Here is a 19,023-nt window from a genome sequence, read left to right as displayed (position 1 = left end):
AAAAATTACTCAGCTTTGGGTTGAAAGATTCCCAACCTTGTAGCAACAGGGCCTCACTCCTGTGGAGAATAGAAATTCAGTTACCCATCCTGGTCAGCACAGGCTCTGTGCCCTCCATTGCACCAAGGAGCCTCCCACCCCCACCCCCATCCTGTTCATCTCAGTCACCAATTGCTCTCCCCCCAAACCTCTTTGCCTCTTACCTCAGTCCGAGATTTTTTGTTGTTTAACTTTTCACTGAACAGAAACCTACCTTCTCAATCTGTCTGTCACTCCCTAGTGGAAAGGGAAATAAGACAAACAACCAAAGAAAAATAATCAGTCTATAACACTGGCCTCTAAAAAGTCACAAAATCCCATCCCAAGTCTCCTTCCCTATCCTGTAAGTGTAGCTTAGAATTGATAACCAATGAAACTAGGTTACCTCTGAAACTATCTCCAGAGGACCCTGGAAACCACGAATGCTTCTGGTGCCTCTCACTCCGTTCACCACGGTCTGTATTATGTGATAGAGCCAAGCAGAAAGGGCAGGATTCCTGAGCACCTACTCTATATAACATTTTGCCTTTCTCCTCCATAGCCTCTCAGATCCCTCCCTGCTGATCTCATCACTCAGGAGTAACCTCTCTTCTTTTCCCCAGGAAGCTCTACAATCAGCACAAGGTACACATGTAGCAGGACAGACAAGCACATTTCAAAGAAATCCTGAGCCATGACAACAAAAATAATCATTTTAAAACCAGATTTGTTGTTTCCAACTCAGCCTTCAGCAGTTGACAGACACCCAGTGCTTAGTCTAATTAGAAGTCTACTGGCTAGTGTTCTAGACTTGACTTTAGGAAGACCTGAGTTCAAGTCACTCCTCTCACACTAGTTGTGTGAGATACAGTCTAATCCAGAGGCTTCAAATGAGGTTGCCCTGGTCTCTTACCTGCAGCAGTTCTTCATCTGACCTCTTACACTTTTGTTCTAGCTCTGTGAGCACTTCCTTGAGATCGCTGATTTGCTGTTCCACTTTGGCCTTCCACTCCTTCCTTCTCTTGAACATCTTGGAGATCTCCTTGGCCTCCCTCTTCTTTAGCTGCTGGAACATCTTCATTTCCTGCTCATTGAGCATCTGTAAACCATTTGCTGCTACTTCATCTTCCTCACTGTCCAGCTCAGACTCCAGCTCAAGCTCAGACTCCTCCAGCACCACAAGGTCTTCCGTTTCCTGCTCCTCTCCCTCTGGATCCTCTCTTGGGGACTCAAATATTTCAGGAATACATGCCTTGAGCATTGCTTTGGGGCTCTCTTGATTGTTCTAGACAGTCAAGAACATTAGCTTGGTGGATGAAACATACTGCACAGTCTTCTGTTCTTCCCCCCAAAAATGTACAGCTGCCACCCGACCAACCATAAGCTGAACCTTGGACCCCGGGCCCAGAACCAGCTCTACCAACTAGATGGGGTCCTAGGGAAAATTACTTATTTCTATGACCTCAATATGTTTATTTGCAAAAATGAAAACTTTGGGACTGGTGCTCTTTAATATCATTTCCCCATTTGTTTCTTCAAGGTCTCCACCAACCAAGCCCATTCCACCCCAACCTGCCTCTCTGTCAACCTTCCCAACATCTACCTCTATTATAAAAGGAAACCTCATTCTTCCAACCAGTCTAATTTATAAGGGCTTAACATCTGCCTTAGTCATCCACATGAGGTTCCAGTCAGCTTTTCTAAAGTATGTTTTCCCCAATTTCTATCAAGTCCCCTCCATAATGCAATGTAATAGGTGATACTCATGATCTTGGGATTCTGAAGAGGACACACAGTCTCATTATCTAAAGGTAACAACTTATGCACCTCCTGCCTAGCTTCTCTTACATTTGGCTTGTCCCTCTGGGGTCTGGAAAAGGTAGAGTAATGTGAGGCTAATTATATCAACTTTGTTCCCCAGATTCACTGGAGGTTTGTATTCTCTCAACTGGAGGACTTCACTGCCCTCAGGGCAAGAGAAAGGTATAGAGGTAGCTATCAAAGTCAGTGCAAAGCTTCTCATATTCAAGAACTCTACTCACATTTATCTAGCCGCCCACTATTTGTATTCCTTGGATTGAGTTGTTCAATTCTTAAGTGCGGCATTTTTATCAAGAATTTCAAGCCGATGGTAAATTCCTTCATACTTTCTCTTGGGGATAGTTTGCCTGTAGATCCAGGCATGTCAGTTCACCCCAAAACCCTACAGTGGCTCCCTACTGCCTACTTTGTAAGGTAGGAAAACCATTTGCCAGACATTCAAAATGGCCTCCCCATACTGTGGTCATCCTGCCTTTACAGACTCACCCAAGACACTCCTCTCCACAAACTCAATTCTCCAGCCAGTGCAGGAAACTCATTTTTCCAGTACTTAACCAAATCTCCTGCCTTTGTGCATTCAGTTCTCTAATCCCTAGAATACCACCTCCATTCATCATGAAGCCAATGCCACTACTACATTTATCCCCAGATCCCAAAGGTCACACAGCACTTTTGCCTGAATGTCTCTTACATTCTTATCATATTATTTTGTGGTACATTTTAAGGGGCAGGCTGGAACATTCTACTAGGTGAAAAGTGGCAGGGTCAGGGACTTTTTGTCTTCTACAAATTTTCTTACATATTCCCAGAGCAGGACTTCCTCTGTATTTAATCATTGTTGAAACAATAATACTGGCCAATTCAGGAATTTGTTTTAATATGCTACTTCTAATTGTTATGAGTTGTTTTTCTTTATTTTCCAAGGGGGGAGGAGGTGAAGCTGGAAAGATAAGATTTTTTTTTGTTAGTTTTGAAAATAAAACTAAACAATCATAATAATAAAAGAAATGACATCTGTCATCAGGCTCATGCTAAAGGAAATGTCTTCTAAATTCGTTTGTTTTATATGCCAATGCTAGTCAAATACTTTGAAAATAATGACTAACATTCACAAGATCATAGATTTAGAAGAGCTAAAAGGGACCTGAGAGTCCAGAGCTGTCAGAACACCAGTTTTTGTTTGTTTTTTATTTTTGTGGTAAATGCTGGTATAAAAATAGGAACTGCCTTGCTCAATTTGATTGCTTGCCTGCTTATGAGAATTCATTTGAATTTCCTCATTTGTCCGACAGTGAGAATAACATGCAGAAATAATAGAGTTCATTTCAGAAACCTACATGGTTTCTAACCTTCTAAAAGTTAAATGCTATACAGAAAGGTGATTCACAATTACCAAAGGTAATGAAGGAAAGTAAGATAACACCTGGCCCGTCTGCACACGTATTGAAAGCCATTTTTTTTCCACTTCATTAAATTGTACTAACAAAAGTCCTCACTTCTCAAAGCATTCTTGCCAACTGGCTTCTGTGTAAGACTGATTATTTGTGGGTTCTGGGTTCTGGAGAAGGTTAAGGCTGCCCATTAACTCCACCCACCCCACCCCAACCCTAGAGTGGAAAAGAGGCCAGCATCAGAGCAAACCAACTGAGTGAGCTGCAAAAGCAATGCAAGAGACCTAAGGCAACTTCAGTTTAAGAGATAACTGAGCACACAGCCACAAGCAGCAAAAACCTGCTAAGCTTCAGTTTGCACATTTAACTGTTAGGGCTTAAAATATTAGCACAGCCTCCCTCCCAGGGTTGTCGGGAAGAACACCAGAGATAGTGGATATCTACCTGTTACTACTTAGGGAGACTCAGCCAGATACTTACTGTCCACACTATACTCCAGGACAGAGGTCTCTCCATCTCCTTAGACAAAGTCTCCTGTAAATGTTCTAAAAGCTCCCACAAATTATCCTGATGGTCCCAGTGCTGCTTCTGTAAGAGAAGCAGGAATGTGAGTGTCCTTTTAAGAAGACTCTGCTCTCTGAGTCTGAGGTACAAGAAGTATGAAGGGTTCAGAACCCCAAAAGTCTTGACAAAAGTGGTCGTGAAATTTCAGCCTACAAGGAAAGTTTGGAAAATCAACAAAATGAAGGACTTGGCTTTTGAGGTTGGACAGTTCAGTCTGTCGAGGAAATGGCTAAAAGAAACACCCAGCTGTGGGAGAAACTGAAACGAGGAGAGGGTCTGAAGGTGGGAGGGAAAAGTGGGTCCCTACAAAGGGGAGCTTCAATTCCCCTGGGGATTTCCAATCTCCCAGGCTTTACTCACCTTGTAGTATTCTACCGCCTCTCGTATGGGCCAGAGTTCATGATCTTCGTGCTCCTGGGATTCTAAACAGGACACACAGATTGGGGTCTCCTCATTAAAACAAAACAACTTCTGCACCTTCTGGTGCCTCTGACACTTGACTTGTCCTTCTGGGTTCTGGAGAAGGTAAGGCTCCATGAGCCTGATTATGTCAACTTGATTCCGTAGACTTACAGTAGGTTGATATTCTCTCCGCTGCAAGACTTCCCTGCACTTAGGGCAAGAGAAACGCATGGATATTTTTTCCCAGAGTTTGAGACAAATTCGGCAAAAACTATGCCCACAACTGGTGGTGACTGGGTGTTTGAAATATTGCAGGCAAATGGAACAGATAAATTCATCCAGGAGATTTCTAATCACCTCCTTGTCACCCATTGCTAGTGAAAATGTGGTGGAGATTTCTGACCTCACCAAGACCACAAATGAACTAGCATAGGAGAAAGAATGGAACCCAACCTTACTAAGTCCCGGGAAAAGTGTCCCAGGGAAGCGTTTAAACAAAGAGTGTGATCAGTGAACAAAAGGCAGTTTCTCCTCCACCCACACCATAATCAAGAAGACTGCATAACAATGAAAGTCCTGCCTACAAACTGGGAGGAATAATCTGTTCCCAGGTCATATCTAGCTCCAGAAGAAATAACTTGTAGAAAAAGACTTTAATATTGAGAGGTCTGAATTTACCTCAAAATTTCAAAATCTAACCCAATGCAATATATCTTGATAATCTTGAGGTCTCACCTCTGTCATATGTCAACACCACCAAGAATCTGTTTCTAGAAGTAAAGCCTTTTCTCTGGATCAAACCACAAGCTGATTTTTCAGTTCCACTCCCTCCTCTAACCGCAGTCTTCTGAATATATGCCAATATGGTTGGCAAAAAGTTTTTTTTCTACGGAAATAGAAATAGATTCTATGGGAATCTGTTCTAAAAAACTGATGACAAAATGAATCCTAGTGTGCTTGAGTTCTTTTCCAAATACACAAGGGACTTCTGTGGACAGAACACCTTTCTTGGAAATTCAATCTACCTGGGATTAGAGGCATTCTTCACAATTTAACAAGCATTTATCATACACCTATTATATACCAGGCATTGTGCTATACTGTTGGACATACAAACACATAACAAACAAAAAACCTAAATCCTCCATCCTGGATTGTGCTCAAGGGGATTGCCCTAGGTAACACTGAAGTAAACAGTTAAATCAATCATTCCATCAATTAATAAACTTATTAGGCATCTACAATGGACCAGGCACTGTGCTGGGGATACAAAAAGAGGCAAGACAGTCCCTGTCTTCAAGGAGCTTATAGTCTAATGGGGGAGAAAACATGCTGACAGATATATATATACTAAGCAAGCTAGGAAATATTTAACTGAGAGAGTGCACTGAAATTAAAAGAGGATGGTGGAAGGTAAAATTTTCTTTGGGGCTTAAAGCAAGCCAGAGAGATTAGTAGTTAGAGTGGAAGGACAGCCAGAGAAAATGCCTGGAGCTAACAGATGCAGTGTCTTCTTCCAGCCCAGAAACCTATGTCACTGAATCAAAGAATACTTGCTGGGGAGTAAGGCATAAGACTGGAAAGGTAGGAGGATACTAGGTTATGAAGGGCTCAGAATACCAAACAAAATTTTGTATTTGCCCCAGGAGTCAATAAGAAGCTTCTGGAGTTTATTGAGTGGGGGAGGAAGAAGGGGAGTCATGCCACCACTCCCCCTCTCCCTCCCCCACTCAATAAACTCCCAGCAAGTATTCTTTGATTCGGTGACATAGGTTTCTGGGCTGGAAGAAGACACTGCATCTCTTAGCTCCAGGCATTTTCTCTGGCTGTCCTTCCACTTTAACTACTAATCTCTCTGGCTTCCTTTGAGTCCCAAAGATGGGGATGGTGAACCTGCAGCCTCTAGGCCACACTCAGCCTTCTAGATCCTTGAGTGTGGCCTTCTGTGTCTGACTTTCGCAGAAATCCCCTTCGTAAAAGGATTTTATTGGATTCAGTCAAAGGGCTGCTCTAGAGGACCTGGACAGCCACATATGGCCTGAAGGCTAAAGGTTCCCCACTCCTGCCCAAAGGGAACATAAATTTTAATCTCTGAAATTTTGTTTGGTTGTTTTTGTTTTTCTCTTAAAGACTAGCCTTAATCCCAAATCACTCTGGCTCTCATTGATTGGCCAACAAAACACAGACAAAAACATACAGAAATCAAAGATGAGATGAAAACTTTTTTGAGAGAGCTTTCTACCCTGTTTTTTACTTACTGGTCTACTTCCTGCTCTGCTTAGAGTAGTTTTTCCTCCCAGCACCATCACATCCAACTGTACATTTAGCCTAATTCCCTGGAAGCACCTCTGCCTAAAAATGCTGCTAAGAGGTCTCATCTCAAAGCGAGGCAGAGTTTTCAACATATCAATCCTGACTTGCTTCCCAAGATCCATAGTTTTTACAAAAGTTGGTACCCTTACAACTTGCCTCAGTTTCATGGAGCCCTCTGAAACCAGGACTCTTAACGAAACTGTCTGCAAGGAATTTTAACTTTAATTATTAACTCTTTAAAATTAAAGAGGACTGGAATGGCCAGGCTCCAGTCCCAAAATGGATCTCCAAAATCCTCAGATTCTCCTCACATCTCTGCTGGTACCCTAAAAACTCAGCTTAAAAATAGGACTTCTTTTCAAAAACCCTTTTTAGCAGTTTCATTTGCTCAAAGACTCTGTCCCATAGCCTGTTGGAGAGGACCGTCTGCTAGTGAGTGAATATTAGAGAGCTGCAGTGTTACAATCAGATAGACACAGAACAAATAAACTGACCCAGATAAAATTTAATTACTGGTAAAAGGGAGAGTCAGATCACAGCCAAGGTCCTAACAAAAACTCTCCTCTTGGGCTCAAGATATATAGGGAAAGTTTTTGTTAAGAATCTAGGCCCTAAGGTGTAAGGCTCTAATCTCTTTGTGGTTTGCCTTAAACAGGATGGTTAAAAAGGTTTGAAAGATATAATTTCTGAGTAATTTAATTATTTCATTAATAATGTCAGTATTTTTATGGATAAAAGGATGGCCATGTGGCTGCCTCTCTCTAAGACCAAAGACAATCATGACTTATATGCCCATTAGAATAGTAGTGTTTCAAAGGGTGGCAATCAACTCTGATTGGTTAGCAATTAATGAAAGAATGACTGTTATGATGAGGAGCTGGACCTGAACTTTGATCACATCATTTACTTTTTAAATTACCCCCAGCCCTGGGCAATCTATTTAAAGAATTTAACCCCACCCAGACCAGAGTAGAATACAACAGCTTTCCCAACGGCGTGGGGTGTGAACAAGAAACTTAGTCCAATCTTTTTGTCAGTAATGTCTTTAAAGAGACTAAAATTTTAAAATCAGGACTTTAGAAAAAGGTGGCAACTTTGGATCTCTCCAAATTATTAGTTATTAATAATCATTTCTCTCATATACTTTGCAGCCAATGGTGGAAAAATTCTATATAGTCACTTAAAATAAGTTTGGAGCTGTCTGTAGCTTAGATCATGAGCTTCTCATTACAAAATTCAGACTTAAATTGAAGAAAATAGAGAAAACTATCAAACAATATACATATGTCAGCTCTGGTAACAAATGACCAAAAAGTCACAAGGGTTTTGCAACCACTGTTAACTCCAAAAATACCAAAGAGTTCACACAGGTTAAAAGCAAAAAGCTTTCTTTATTCCACTGGGGGAGAGAAATTAGATACGTGTGTTGGGGCCTCCTCTGGTAGTGATGGGATGCTTGGGCGCCTGTGCTCAGACTCCCAATCCTAAAATCATCTCCCCAGCCCAAAAGACACTATCTCTGACAATTACTCATGAGTGGGCCCCAGTGAAACATGCTATATCTCTTCCTCCAGTACAGTAACAAGTAGATCCTATAAGAATTCCCCTTGCATAAACAAGATTATCTCGTACTGGCTCCTAAAATATCTGATACCAACTGGACTATTGTGCACGGATTCCCTACATCAGTGTATACAATTTAGATGTCAAGATATACATACATTCCCTTAATCTATTATGTCAAACAGAACGTTGACTGATGACAGGATGGTCCTGATCATTAGTTGACTTTTGCAATCCCCTACCCCCATGGGTTTTTCCTGGTGAACTCTGGGTAAAACACCTTAACCCGTAATCCCAAACTGAAACACCTAATTAACATATTTGGCATACACTTCATTGTAATTTTTCCTATATAAACTTCAACTGCACCCTTTTAGGTTGCAGGTTCCCAAGAAATCTTGCCCACTATATAGAGTTACAATACACCTCTTACAAAGATTGCTTGAGTCTGTGAATTCTTTCCAGAGAACTCCAGGCTGTACCTGTGCCCCTAAAACCACATCAGTAGGAGACCAAGGCAGTGGGAGCTAAACCTTGATTTATATATTTGTGGCTAGATAAATAATAAAACAGTTTGGTAAACCAGCAATGGCGAGGCACAACAGCAACCGTGAGGCAAGGTTGTCTAGTGACAAAACATCCATTCATAGCAAGGCTTTGTGTCTGGGTCTATTGGTGCTTGTCTGAGCTCAGAGACCTGAATCAGTTCTGTGATTTAGTTGCAGCAAAGTTCATCCAAAGGCCAAAGGTTTGTTGTTATGCCAAGCTTACAACACAGCTTGATTGCTGGGTGTTAGGTCTGGAAAATAGGATGTCTGAAAAGAAAGAGGTGGTCTTGGATGCTGACGGGTATGACCTAAATAACATCGGTTATGAATATGAAGTGAAAGTGATGAATAGATTTAAGGGATTACATAGGTAGGTTGAAATGCCTAAAGAACTACAGACAGAGGTTTAAAATATTGTATAGGAGGCAGCCTCAAAGAACATCTCAAAGAAAAGAAGAACACAAAAGCAAAATGACTGTCTGATGAGGCCTTACAAATAGCTGAGGAAAGAAGGAAAGGGAAAGGAGAAAGATAAGGATATACCCAACTGAATGAAGACTTCCAGAGAATAGCAAGGAGAGATAAGAAGGTTTTCTTAAATGAGTAATGTAAAGACTTATGGGGGAAAAAAAAGCAATAAAATGAAAAAGGAAAAAGATCTCTTCAAGAAAATTAGAGATGTCATGGGAACATTTCATGCAAAAATGGGCATGATGAAAGGCGAAAATGGTAGGGACTTAATGGAAGCATAACAGATTAAGAAGAGGTGGCAAGAATATACAGAACTATACAAGAAAGCAACGTCATGATAACCATGGTGTTGTGGTTACTGATCTAGAGCCAGATATCCTAGAGAATGAAGTTAAGTGGGCATTAGGAAGCATTGCTAACAGCAAGACTAGTGGAGGTGACAGAATTCCAGCTGAGCTATTTAAAAATCTAAAAAATAATAACGTTAAAGTGCTGCACTTAACATGCCAGCAAATTTGGAAAACTCAACAATGGCCACTAGATTGGAAAAGATTGGTTTAGGTGGCTCAGTGGATAGAGCTCCAGCCTTGGAGTCAGGAGAACCTGAGTTCAAATCTGGCCTCCGACACTTGACACTTACTAGCTGTGTGACCCTGGGCAAGTCACTTAACCCTGATTGCCTCACCAAAAAACAAAAAAAAAAAAGTTGGTTTACATCTCAATCCTAAAGAATGGCAATGCCAAAGAATTTTCAAATTACCAAATAATTGCACTCATTTCATACACTAGCAAAGTTATGGTTAAGATTCTTCAAGCCAGGCTTCAGCAATACATGAATGGAGAATTAACAGAAATGTAGGCTGGTTTTCAAAGAGGCAGAGGAACTAGAGACTAAATTGACAACATTTGAAGGATTATGGAGAAAGCAAGGGAGTTCCAGAAAAACATCCACTTCTGCTGCGAAAGCCTTTGTATGCATCACAACAAACTGTGGCAGTTTCTCAAAGAAATGGAAGTACCAGATCATCCTACTTATCTTCTGACGAACCTGTATATGGGCCAAGAAGCAACAATTAGAACTGAACATGCAGCAACCTATTGGCTTAAGATTGGAAAAGGTGTACAACAAAGCTGTTATTGTCACCTTATTTAACTTGTATGCAGAGTACACCATACCAAATGCCAGGCTGGTTGAATCAAAAGCCAGAATTAAGATTTCCACTATTAATGCTGTCAGAGTGAAAAGGCTTGCAGCTTTTTAAAATGGATGAACTCTTGACCTGATGAAGGGACCTTGTGTCATTTCTGATGCCTTAGTTAACATTAGATTCTCTCATCAGTTTGTGTTCCCTATAAGAAAATTCCCCCACCACAGTTTCATCCAAGTTTGGCATTTACAAGGTCCTTCCCACCACCACCACCCCTTCTGAGAACTTTTCCATCTCATCTAGGTCTGATTATTTGGAGCCAATTACCTGTGTTCAATCAAACCTATTCTTAGGGTATATTATTTTGCTCTCTGGAAGCCAGCTTTGAATGTGTTCTCTCTCCAAAACATCCTCCTTACTCTTAGGCTGGGGTGAGTTTCTTGCATGGAAGGACAAACTTCCATCTGTTTATATTACCAGAGTATGTGTATATGCTTTTGTTTTGTTCACTTGCTGCACTGAATAATAAGTCTTGTTTGTATCATCTTCCTGTGTACCAGTTTTCTAGAAATTCGCAGACTGAAGTATTTGTTTTAAACCCAAGCTATGAGGCAAAAGAAAGCAATCCATCATTACTTTTAGAACTAACCTAAAGCTATTATCTAGCTAGGTAAATATATTAGACTATTTCATCTACTTACTGATTGATTAACCTGTGACCACCGTTGTCTTCTAGAAAGATATCCTCATTTTGTAGATTTTGAAGCCCAAGATCAGAGAGATAAAGCCATGTGAGCACTGAAAGGAGGGCAGGGATAGCTGTCCAGGGTTCTTCCACACTAGACTGGTTTCCGTGGAAGATATTAACTCGATTTATGGGATTTTTTGTATTGACCTAATTTTTATGAGTTGATTATTGAATTAGAGGCAGAAGAGAGGGCCCAGGACAGATCCCCAAGGAACACCCACAGGTTAGCAAGCATTATCTAATTGAAGATCTAGCAAAAGAGACTGAGGAGCTGTCAGACACAGGAAAACCTGCTCAATCTCTTTCTAGATTACTCCTTGTAAGGATATTGAGCCTCAGTGATCTAGAGATAGCTCTGGTCTTGAGAGCTGATTGTGAGTATTTGTATTATGATTCTACAATTGCTAGAATTCTAGGGTTGGTTTTTTTTTTGTTTTTTGGTTTTTTTCCACTTTTTGGTGAGGCAATTAGGTTAAGTGACTTGCCCAGGGTCACACAGCTAGTGTCAAGTATCTGAGGTTAGATTTGAACTCAGGTCTTCCCGACTCCAAGGCTGGAGTTCTATCCACTGAGCCACCTAGCTGCCCCCTTTAGGCTTGTTTTGTTGATTGTCTAGACTTTGGAAAGAGAGAGAAAATGTTTATATACCAGAACATCTCAGACTGAAAGAGCATCCTTCCAATTAATACTGCAGTCTTTTCCAAATAGAGTAGGATGCTTAGCCCAAAGTCTTCAGGAAATGGGAGAAGACAAGGAGGTTAACACAAAATTAGCTGTACTCTTATAGTTTTGGTTTCTACACTTGATCCTTTTCCTTGAATAAAGCCTTTTTTGTACTTTATCAAATCCAACAGGGACAGAGTTTTTAGTCTAGATAAATTTTGCTTACTATTTCTAGAGAAACTAAAAAGGAGGTTTCAAATTACGTTTTTATTGTATCAATTCAGAGATATTGTATGGCATATGGTATAAAATGTTGGCTTAAACTTTGTTTCTGCCAAACCACTGTAGTCTTCTTATCTCACAGATTTGCTATAAGGAAAGTGAAAATGTGATAGTGCTTAAAAAACTCTGAAGTGCTGTAAAAAGATAAGTACAATTAGATTAGTTTGGCCTCATTTTCCCTCATAACCAAGAAGCACAGGATAAGGTTTTGAAATTGAGTCTAAAAAAAAAAAAAACCAGTTAATCAAGTACAGTAACCACCCCCTACAATCCAAATATTTAATATATATCATGTGATAGGCTTTACAGAAGGGTGTGTATGTGTGTTTATGGTCACATAGTGGGTAAGTGGATTTCAACAACAGATTCTCACTCTAGGTTTAACCTTTTCCCATTGATGGTGATCTTGGTAGAAATATCAAAAATTGGGGGAGGAAGGGAAGGGAAGAAACAGGCCTTAACAGATAAATTTTCCAAAGCAGATCACGTCATTACAAACATAGCTAAGAAGTGTAGACAATGAAAGACACTACTGTATTTATAATTTCATGACAAAAACAAACTTAACATGTGCCTAGGGAAAGAGATCGAAACCGTTTCCAATGCTCTTTCAACTAGGCTCCTCTCATGCACATGGTAAGATTATATAGTTCCAGAATCATCCCAAAACATCTCAGTCTAGTGTGGCCAGGCATGTCTGTACCTGATGCCATTCTACTGCGACTCAAGATCAGCAGGTAAGATGTTCCTTTCAATAGGCAAACAGTAACAGGCAGAGATGGGTGGTACTTGTTTCTCTTCAGAAATTGTATCCATGTCTAATGGTGTAATAGATAATTCTCTTCCACTCATGTAGTGGATACTTCCAGAAGTGTAAACAACATATGTCTGTCCTGAGGAGATATTAGCAAATGTGAAAGTCCTCTTTCTATCATCAGATAATTCATATGGATAGTGACATGCCAGCAATCTAGACCCTGCAAAGAGAACAAAAGCATTAATAAATATCAAGCACCTTCTATGTATCTAAGCAATGATGATACAATTAAGGAAAAGAAAAAACCCTTGCCCTTAAGGAGGTTACAATCTTCTGGGGTAAAGACAACACAGAAAAGAATGTTGAAAGTTGAAAAGTGAGTGGGGGTAGGTTGGGAAGGTACTCACAGGTGCATTGTGAAGAAATCAAAGAAGTCCAAAATGAGTGTAGGTAGGAAATAGATATCAAACCTATGGATGGCACTCCAGTGCTTTGAGTGACAGGGAGAGATGGTTTGGACTCTGTCCTGGTCTACAGTACCAGGTAAATAACGGATGTAGAGAGCAAGAGCAATTAGAAAAGAATATTCTGTAGGCAGATAAGTCAAGTGACCCTGACTTTCAGGTAATCCCTTGAAAGGTTTTCCTTTTATTTTAATTCACTCTAGTACTCATTATCTGCTGAGGCTAGACAGTTCTATCTTTATGGTCAACAGACCTTTCTCTGCCTTTAATACTTGGATTCCCCAGGTCTTTCTGGAAGAGGTATGAAATAGATACTCAGCTTTTGACAAACATTGGGTTAAAACCAAAATTCTACCAGGCAAATAAAAAATGGCTTTATCTAGACGTGGGAACAGTCCAGTTTCTAAATCTCCTCTATGTCTACTATTCAACTGTGATTCCCATTCCTCTAAACACATGCAACTCCCCCCCCCAAAAAAACTCCACAAATCTGTCCTTTTACAAAGCAATCCCATAAGAAAGAAAGAAGAAAAAAATGTAAATTTGCCTCTTAATTAATTGGAACCACAGTTCTTTAAAGCACTTAAAGGGTGGCCCTTTTGTACCTGGGGTCCTATTTCTTTATTTTTTTTTTTTTAATGAAAAACCTTCCCAAATTTGGGGTTCTTGTTCTCTCCCTTTGTCCAAAAGGAATTTGTAACTAGACATCACAGAAAGGGGAGCCATTTGTTGAGCTGTGATAAAAAGCCCAGACCTAAGTGCTAGATGTCGATTTCCTTTCCAAAGGTCATCTTAGAATATTAAGGCTAGAACACACCTTGAAGTTCCAATCTGTCCTCAGATACTTATCAGCTGTGTGATCCTGTGCAAATCACTTAAATCTTGCCTACCTCACTTTCCTCATCTGTAAAATGGGGATAATAGTTCTTATCTCACAGGGTTATTATAAAAATCAGATGAGATATTTGTAAAATGCTTTGCACAGTGCCTGACATAGTAGGTGCTTGAAAATGCTTTCCCCTTCCCTTTCCTTCTCCACTTCTACCTTCAGCTTACCTAGGAAGTAGATCTCTGGATTCCTACAGGCCCTGCCACTGGCTTCCAAATCAAATTGCACTATTACCATTACCCTGATGACTTGTCTAGAGGCCTCACCCACCCAGCGTACAACAGATAAAGCTTAATGAAACTTTCCCCCCCCCCTACTTCTCACCAATTTCTTCTTCTTACTTTAGAATTTGGGTCCCACTTATAGTTCATCTGGGTCATGAAGGCTCTTCTAGCTTACTCACTCCAAATGAAGTTATTAATTCAATTGTTTGTCATTTTAGATCAGACTGTGGTTCCATAGAGTAGGTTGTGCCTTCTGGTAAAGGCAACACATGCAGATTGGCAACTTTTCTGCAACTTATATCCTGGTACATATGGCAATATATTTCTGACAACCAAGAGATCCAAAAGGTACATTTTTTTTTAACCCTTCTGAATGAAGCCCAAACCTAGACTCACAGCCAAAGAGGTGGACCTTACCTTGAAATTTCTTGAGGAATTTGTTTAAACTCATGCAGTAAGAATTGCTCAGTTTTGGGGTGAAAGGTTCTGGCCTTTGTAGCAGCAGTGACTCAGTCCTACAGAGAAGAGACTCAGTTACAATTCTTATTCACCAACTTTTGCATTCTCTTTGGCATCAAGGGCTTCCCTCCCCCATTTTAACAGTTTACTTTCTCTTAACCCCTGTACTCCATCCCAAACCACTCACTTATCTTTCTTCAGAAAGTTAGCATACCTGCTCAAAGTGTCTCCTATGTCCTAGGAGAGAAAAAGAGAAAAGATTATAGGTTGGTAGGTCACATAAATTGGTTCAATAAAGACATGGCTACTCTATGGCTATAGGGATGGATAAAGAGGGAGAGTCAAGGGTGACTCAGAGACCTGGGTGACTGAGTAGAGAGACAGGTTCACATAGGCAAACTGAGGGGACAATAAAATACCTTTTGTTATAGATTTGCCATTTAGGAAATGTTTTACTACTTTCTCTAGAACACAATACAACTGTGCCACAACAGCAGGTATTTTTCTTTTTTGAGTTTAAATTCTTCTCCTTCCTTTCCAAGATGACGTGCAATCTGATATAAGGCTCTACATAGACATTCCTATTAAATATATTTTCACGTTAGTCATGTTATAAAGAAGAATGAGAACCAATAGGAAGAACTAATAGGAAGAACCACAAGAAAGAAGAAACAAAACAAAAGAAAAAAAAAAAAGAGTAAATAGTATGCTTCAATCTGCGTTCAAACTCCATAGTTCCTTCTCTGGATGTGGATAGCATTTTCCATCGTGAAACTTTTGGAGAGGTCTTAAGATCTTTGCATTGCTGAAAAGAGCTAAGTCTATCATCTTTAGTCATCACACAACTTTGTTATTTTGTGCAACGGTTCTGCTGACTTCACTCAGCATCAGTCCATGTAAGTCTTTCCAGGTTTTTCTGAAGTTTGCTTGCTCATCATTTCTTACAGCACAATAGTATTCCATTACTTTCATATATCACAACTAGTTCAGCCATTCCCCAATTGATGGGCATCCTCTCAATTTCTAATTCTTGGCCACCACAAAAAGAGCTATAGATATTTTTATACATGTGGGTCCTTTTTCTATTTGTATGATCTCTTTGGGATACAGACCTAGAAGAATGGTATTGCTGGGTCAAAGGGTATGTACATTTTGATAGCCCTTTGGGCATAGTTCCAAATTGCTCTCCAAAATGGTTGGATCATTTCACAACTCCACCACCAATGCATTAGTGTTCCAATTTTCCCCACATCTTCTCCAACATTTATCGTTTTCCTGTTTTGTCATGTTAGCCAATCTGATAGGTGTGATGTGGTACCTCAGAGTTGTTTTGATTTGCATTTCTCTAGAGATTTAGGGTATTTTTTTCCTATACTATTATAGATAGCTTTAATTTCTTCATTGGAAGACTGCGTGTTCATATCCTTTGACCATATATCAATTGGGGAATGATTTGTATTCTTATAAATTTGACTTAGTTCTCTATATATTTTAGAAATGAAGCCCTTATCAGAGACACTGGTTGTAAAAATTCTTTCCTAGTTTTCTGCTTCCTTTTTAATCTTGGTTGCATTGGCTTTGTGCAAAAACTTTTCAATTTAATATAATTGAAATTATCCATTTTGCATTTTATAATGTTCTCTCGTCATAAGTTCTTTCCTCCTCCATAAGTCTGACAGGTAAACTATTCCTTGCTCTCCCAGTTTGCTTATAGTACCAGCCTTTATATCTAAGTTTGGTACCCATTTTTTCCTATTTTGATATGTGGTGTAAGATTTTGGTCTATGCCTACTTTCTGCCATATTCTTTTCTAGTTTTCCCAGCAGTTTTTGTAAAATAATGAGTCCTTATCCCAGAAGCTGGAGTCTTTGGGTTTATCAAACAGATTACTATAGTGATTGACTACTGTGTCTTGCATACCTAACCCATTCCATGGATCTACCACTTTGTTTCTTAGCCTAGTACCAAGTAATTTTGATGATTGCTGCTTTATAATACAATTTAAGCTCTAGAGCAGCTAGGCCACCTTCCCTAGCATTTCTTTTCATTAATTCCTTCACTATTCTGGACCTTTTGTTATTCCAAATGAATCTTGTTGTTTTTTCTAGCTCTATAAAAAAATTTTTGGTAGTTTGATTGGTATGGCACTGAATAAGTAAATTAACATAGGTAGAAAAGTCATTTTTATTATATTAGCTCAGCCTATCCATGAGCAACTGATTTTTTTCCAATTATTTAGATCTGACTTTGTGTGAAAAGTGTTTTATAATCATCTTCATATAGTTCCTGGGTTTGTTTCTGCAGGTAGACCCCTGAATATTTTATAATGTCTATAGTAACTTTAAATGAAATTTCTCTTTCTATCTCTTGCTGCTGGGTTTTGTTGGTAATATATAGAAATGCTGATGATTTATGTGCATTTATTTTATAACTTGCAACTTTACTAAAGTTGTTTATTATTTCAAATAGTTTTTTACTTTATTTTCTATGATTCTCTAAATATGCCATCATACAATCTGCAAAGAGTGATAGCTTTGTTTCTTCTTTGCCTATTTTAATACCTTCAATTTCTTTTTCTTCTTATAAGCTGATGTTTCTAGTACCATATTGAAGAGTGGTGATAATGGACACCTTGTTTCACCCCCAATCTTATTGGAAAAATTCTTCTAGCTTAACCCCACTACATAAAATGCTCACTGAAGGTTTTGGGTAGATGTTATCTACCATTTTAAGGAAGACTCCATTTATTCCTATGCTCTCTTGTTTTTAATAGCAATGGGTGCTGTATTTTGTCAAAAGCTTTTTCTGCATCTATTGAAATCATATGATTTGTTAGTTTTGTTATGATCAATTATGCTGATAGTTTTCCTAATATTGAAACAGCCCTGCATTCCTGGTATAAGTCCTACCTGATTAGTGATTACATTTTATTTAAAATTTTTTGCATCTATATGCATTAGGCAAATTGGTCTATAATTTTCTGTTTTGAATCTTCCTGGTTTAGGAATCAGCACCTTATTTGTGTCACAAAAAGACTTTGGTAGGACTCCACCTGTTTTCCCCAAATAGCCTATGTAGTATTGGAATTGTTCTTTAAGCATTCCATTGAATTCACTTGTAAATTCATCTGGCCCTGGAGATTTTTTCCTAGGGTGTTCATTTCTGGCTTGTTCAATTTCTTTTTTCTAAGATGGGGCTATTTAAGTATTTTATTTCCTCTTCTGGTAATCTGGTCAATTTATATTTTTTGTAAATATTCATCTATTTTTCTAAGATTATCAAATTTTTTGGCATGTAGTTGGACAAAATAGTTCCTAATTGTTTTACATTTCTTCTTCATTGGTGGTAAATTCACCCTTTTCATTTTTGATACTGGTAATTTGGTTTTCTTCTTTCTTTTTAATTAAATTAACCAAAGGTTTATCTATTCTATTGTTTTCCCCCCCTAAAAATCAGCTCTTAATTTTAGTTTTATTTAGTAGACATTTCTTACCTGCAGCAGGTCCCCATCTGACATCTGAGACTTTTCTTCCAATGCCGTCACCATCTCACTTAGGTCTTTGCTATGTCGGGACATTTGGAACCTGCTCCTATTTTTTTTCTGGAAGTTTTTTATTTCTTCCTGGGCTTCATGATCCTTCAGTTTCTCGAACATCTCACTTTCCTCCTCATCCAGCTCCACAAGATTATGTACATCTTCTTCTTCATCACTCAGAAATTCACTTATTTCCTGAAATTTTTCCTGAAGTTCTTCTCTTGACATATCCACTTGTTCCTACAGTGGAACATGCTCATCAGATGTTAGTTGTATATAGGACAACAAATGGCTCTGGCCAAACCTCACCTTGACTGCCTGGTTTGTGTGACATTTACTGGAAAGAACACTATACCAAGGAAGATTTAGGAAACATGGATTTGAGTCCCTATTCTGTCGCCATATAACTGCTAAACTTGAATGTCTGTCAACATTTCTGGATTTAGATTTTTATCTGTAAAATGCTGGGAGGGCCAGGAGATACTTAAGAATGAAATTCTGGAGGCGTAGAGAAAATAATTCAAGTGAGGAAGAAAAGGGGGAATTGTCTGGGATAGAGAATAATGTAGCTGTTCTAAAATTTCACCATCCAACTTAGATTTAAGGGGGGGAATGTGTATAAAAGATATAAGCAAGGCCATAGAGGAGGGCCTTTGATTGGGGTGGACAAGATTGTAAGCAATAACAAAAGAAGGCATAACATTTCTTATTTTGCTTCCATTTTCTCTATCAAGGAAAATTATGCTGGAAATGAAAGAATATG

The 19,023-nt window shown here is 39.1% G+C and overlaps 1 protein-coding gene across 1 annotated transcript in view; it reads right to left on the bottom strand.

Annotated features, from left to right (window-relative positions):
• Positions 1–12,646: 12,646 nt before the first annotated feature.
• LOC114032690 (E3 ubiquitin-protein ligase TRIM17-like) overlaps positions 12,647–19,023 on the bottom strand; it is a 75,464-nt gene continuing 69,087 nt past the window's right edge. The window contains exons 6-9 of the mRNA XM_027848077.1: positions 18,219–18,500; positions 14,940–14,962; positions 14,684–14,781; positions 12,647–12,909 (exon numbers count right to left, since the gene is read on the bottom strand). Coding sequence (XP_027703878.1) covers positions 12,647–12,909; positions 14,684–14,781; positions 14,940–14,962; positions 18,219–18,500 — 666 coding nt within the window. The remainder of the gene's footprint in view (positions 12,910–14,683; positions 14,782–14,939; positions 14,963–18,218; positions 18,501–19,023) is intronic.

Source organism: Vombatus ursinus, unplaced genomic scaffold, assembly GCF_900497805.2.
Source record: "Vombatus ursinus unplaced genomic scaffold, bare-nosed wombat genome assembly UNPS02005659.1, whole genome shotgun sequence".
Taxonomy (NCBI): domain Eukaryota; kingdom Metazoa; phylum Chordata; class Mammalia; order Diprotodontia; family Vombatidae; genus Vombatus; species Vombatus ursinus.
The sequence above is the reverse complement of the archived record's forward strand: the minus strand, read 5'-3'. Positions and strand labels throughout refer to the sequence as shown.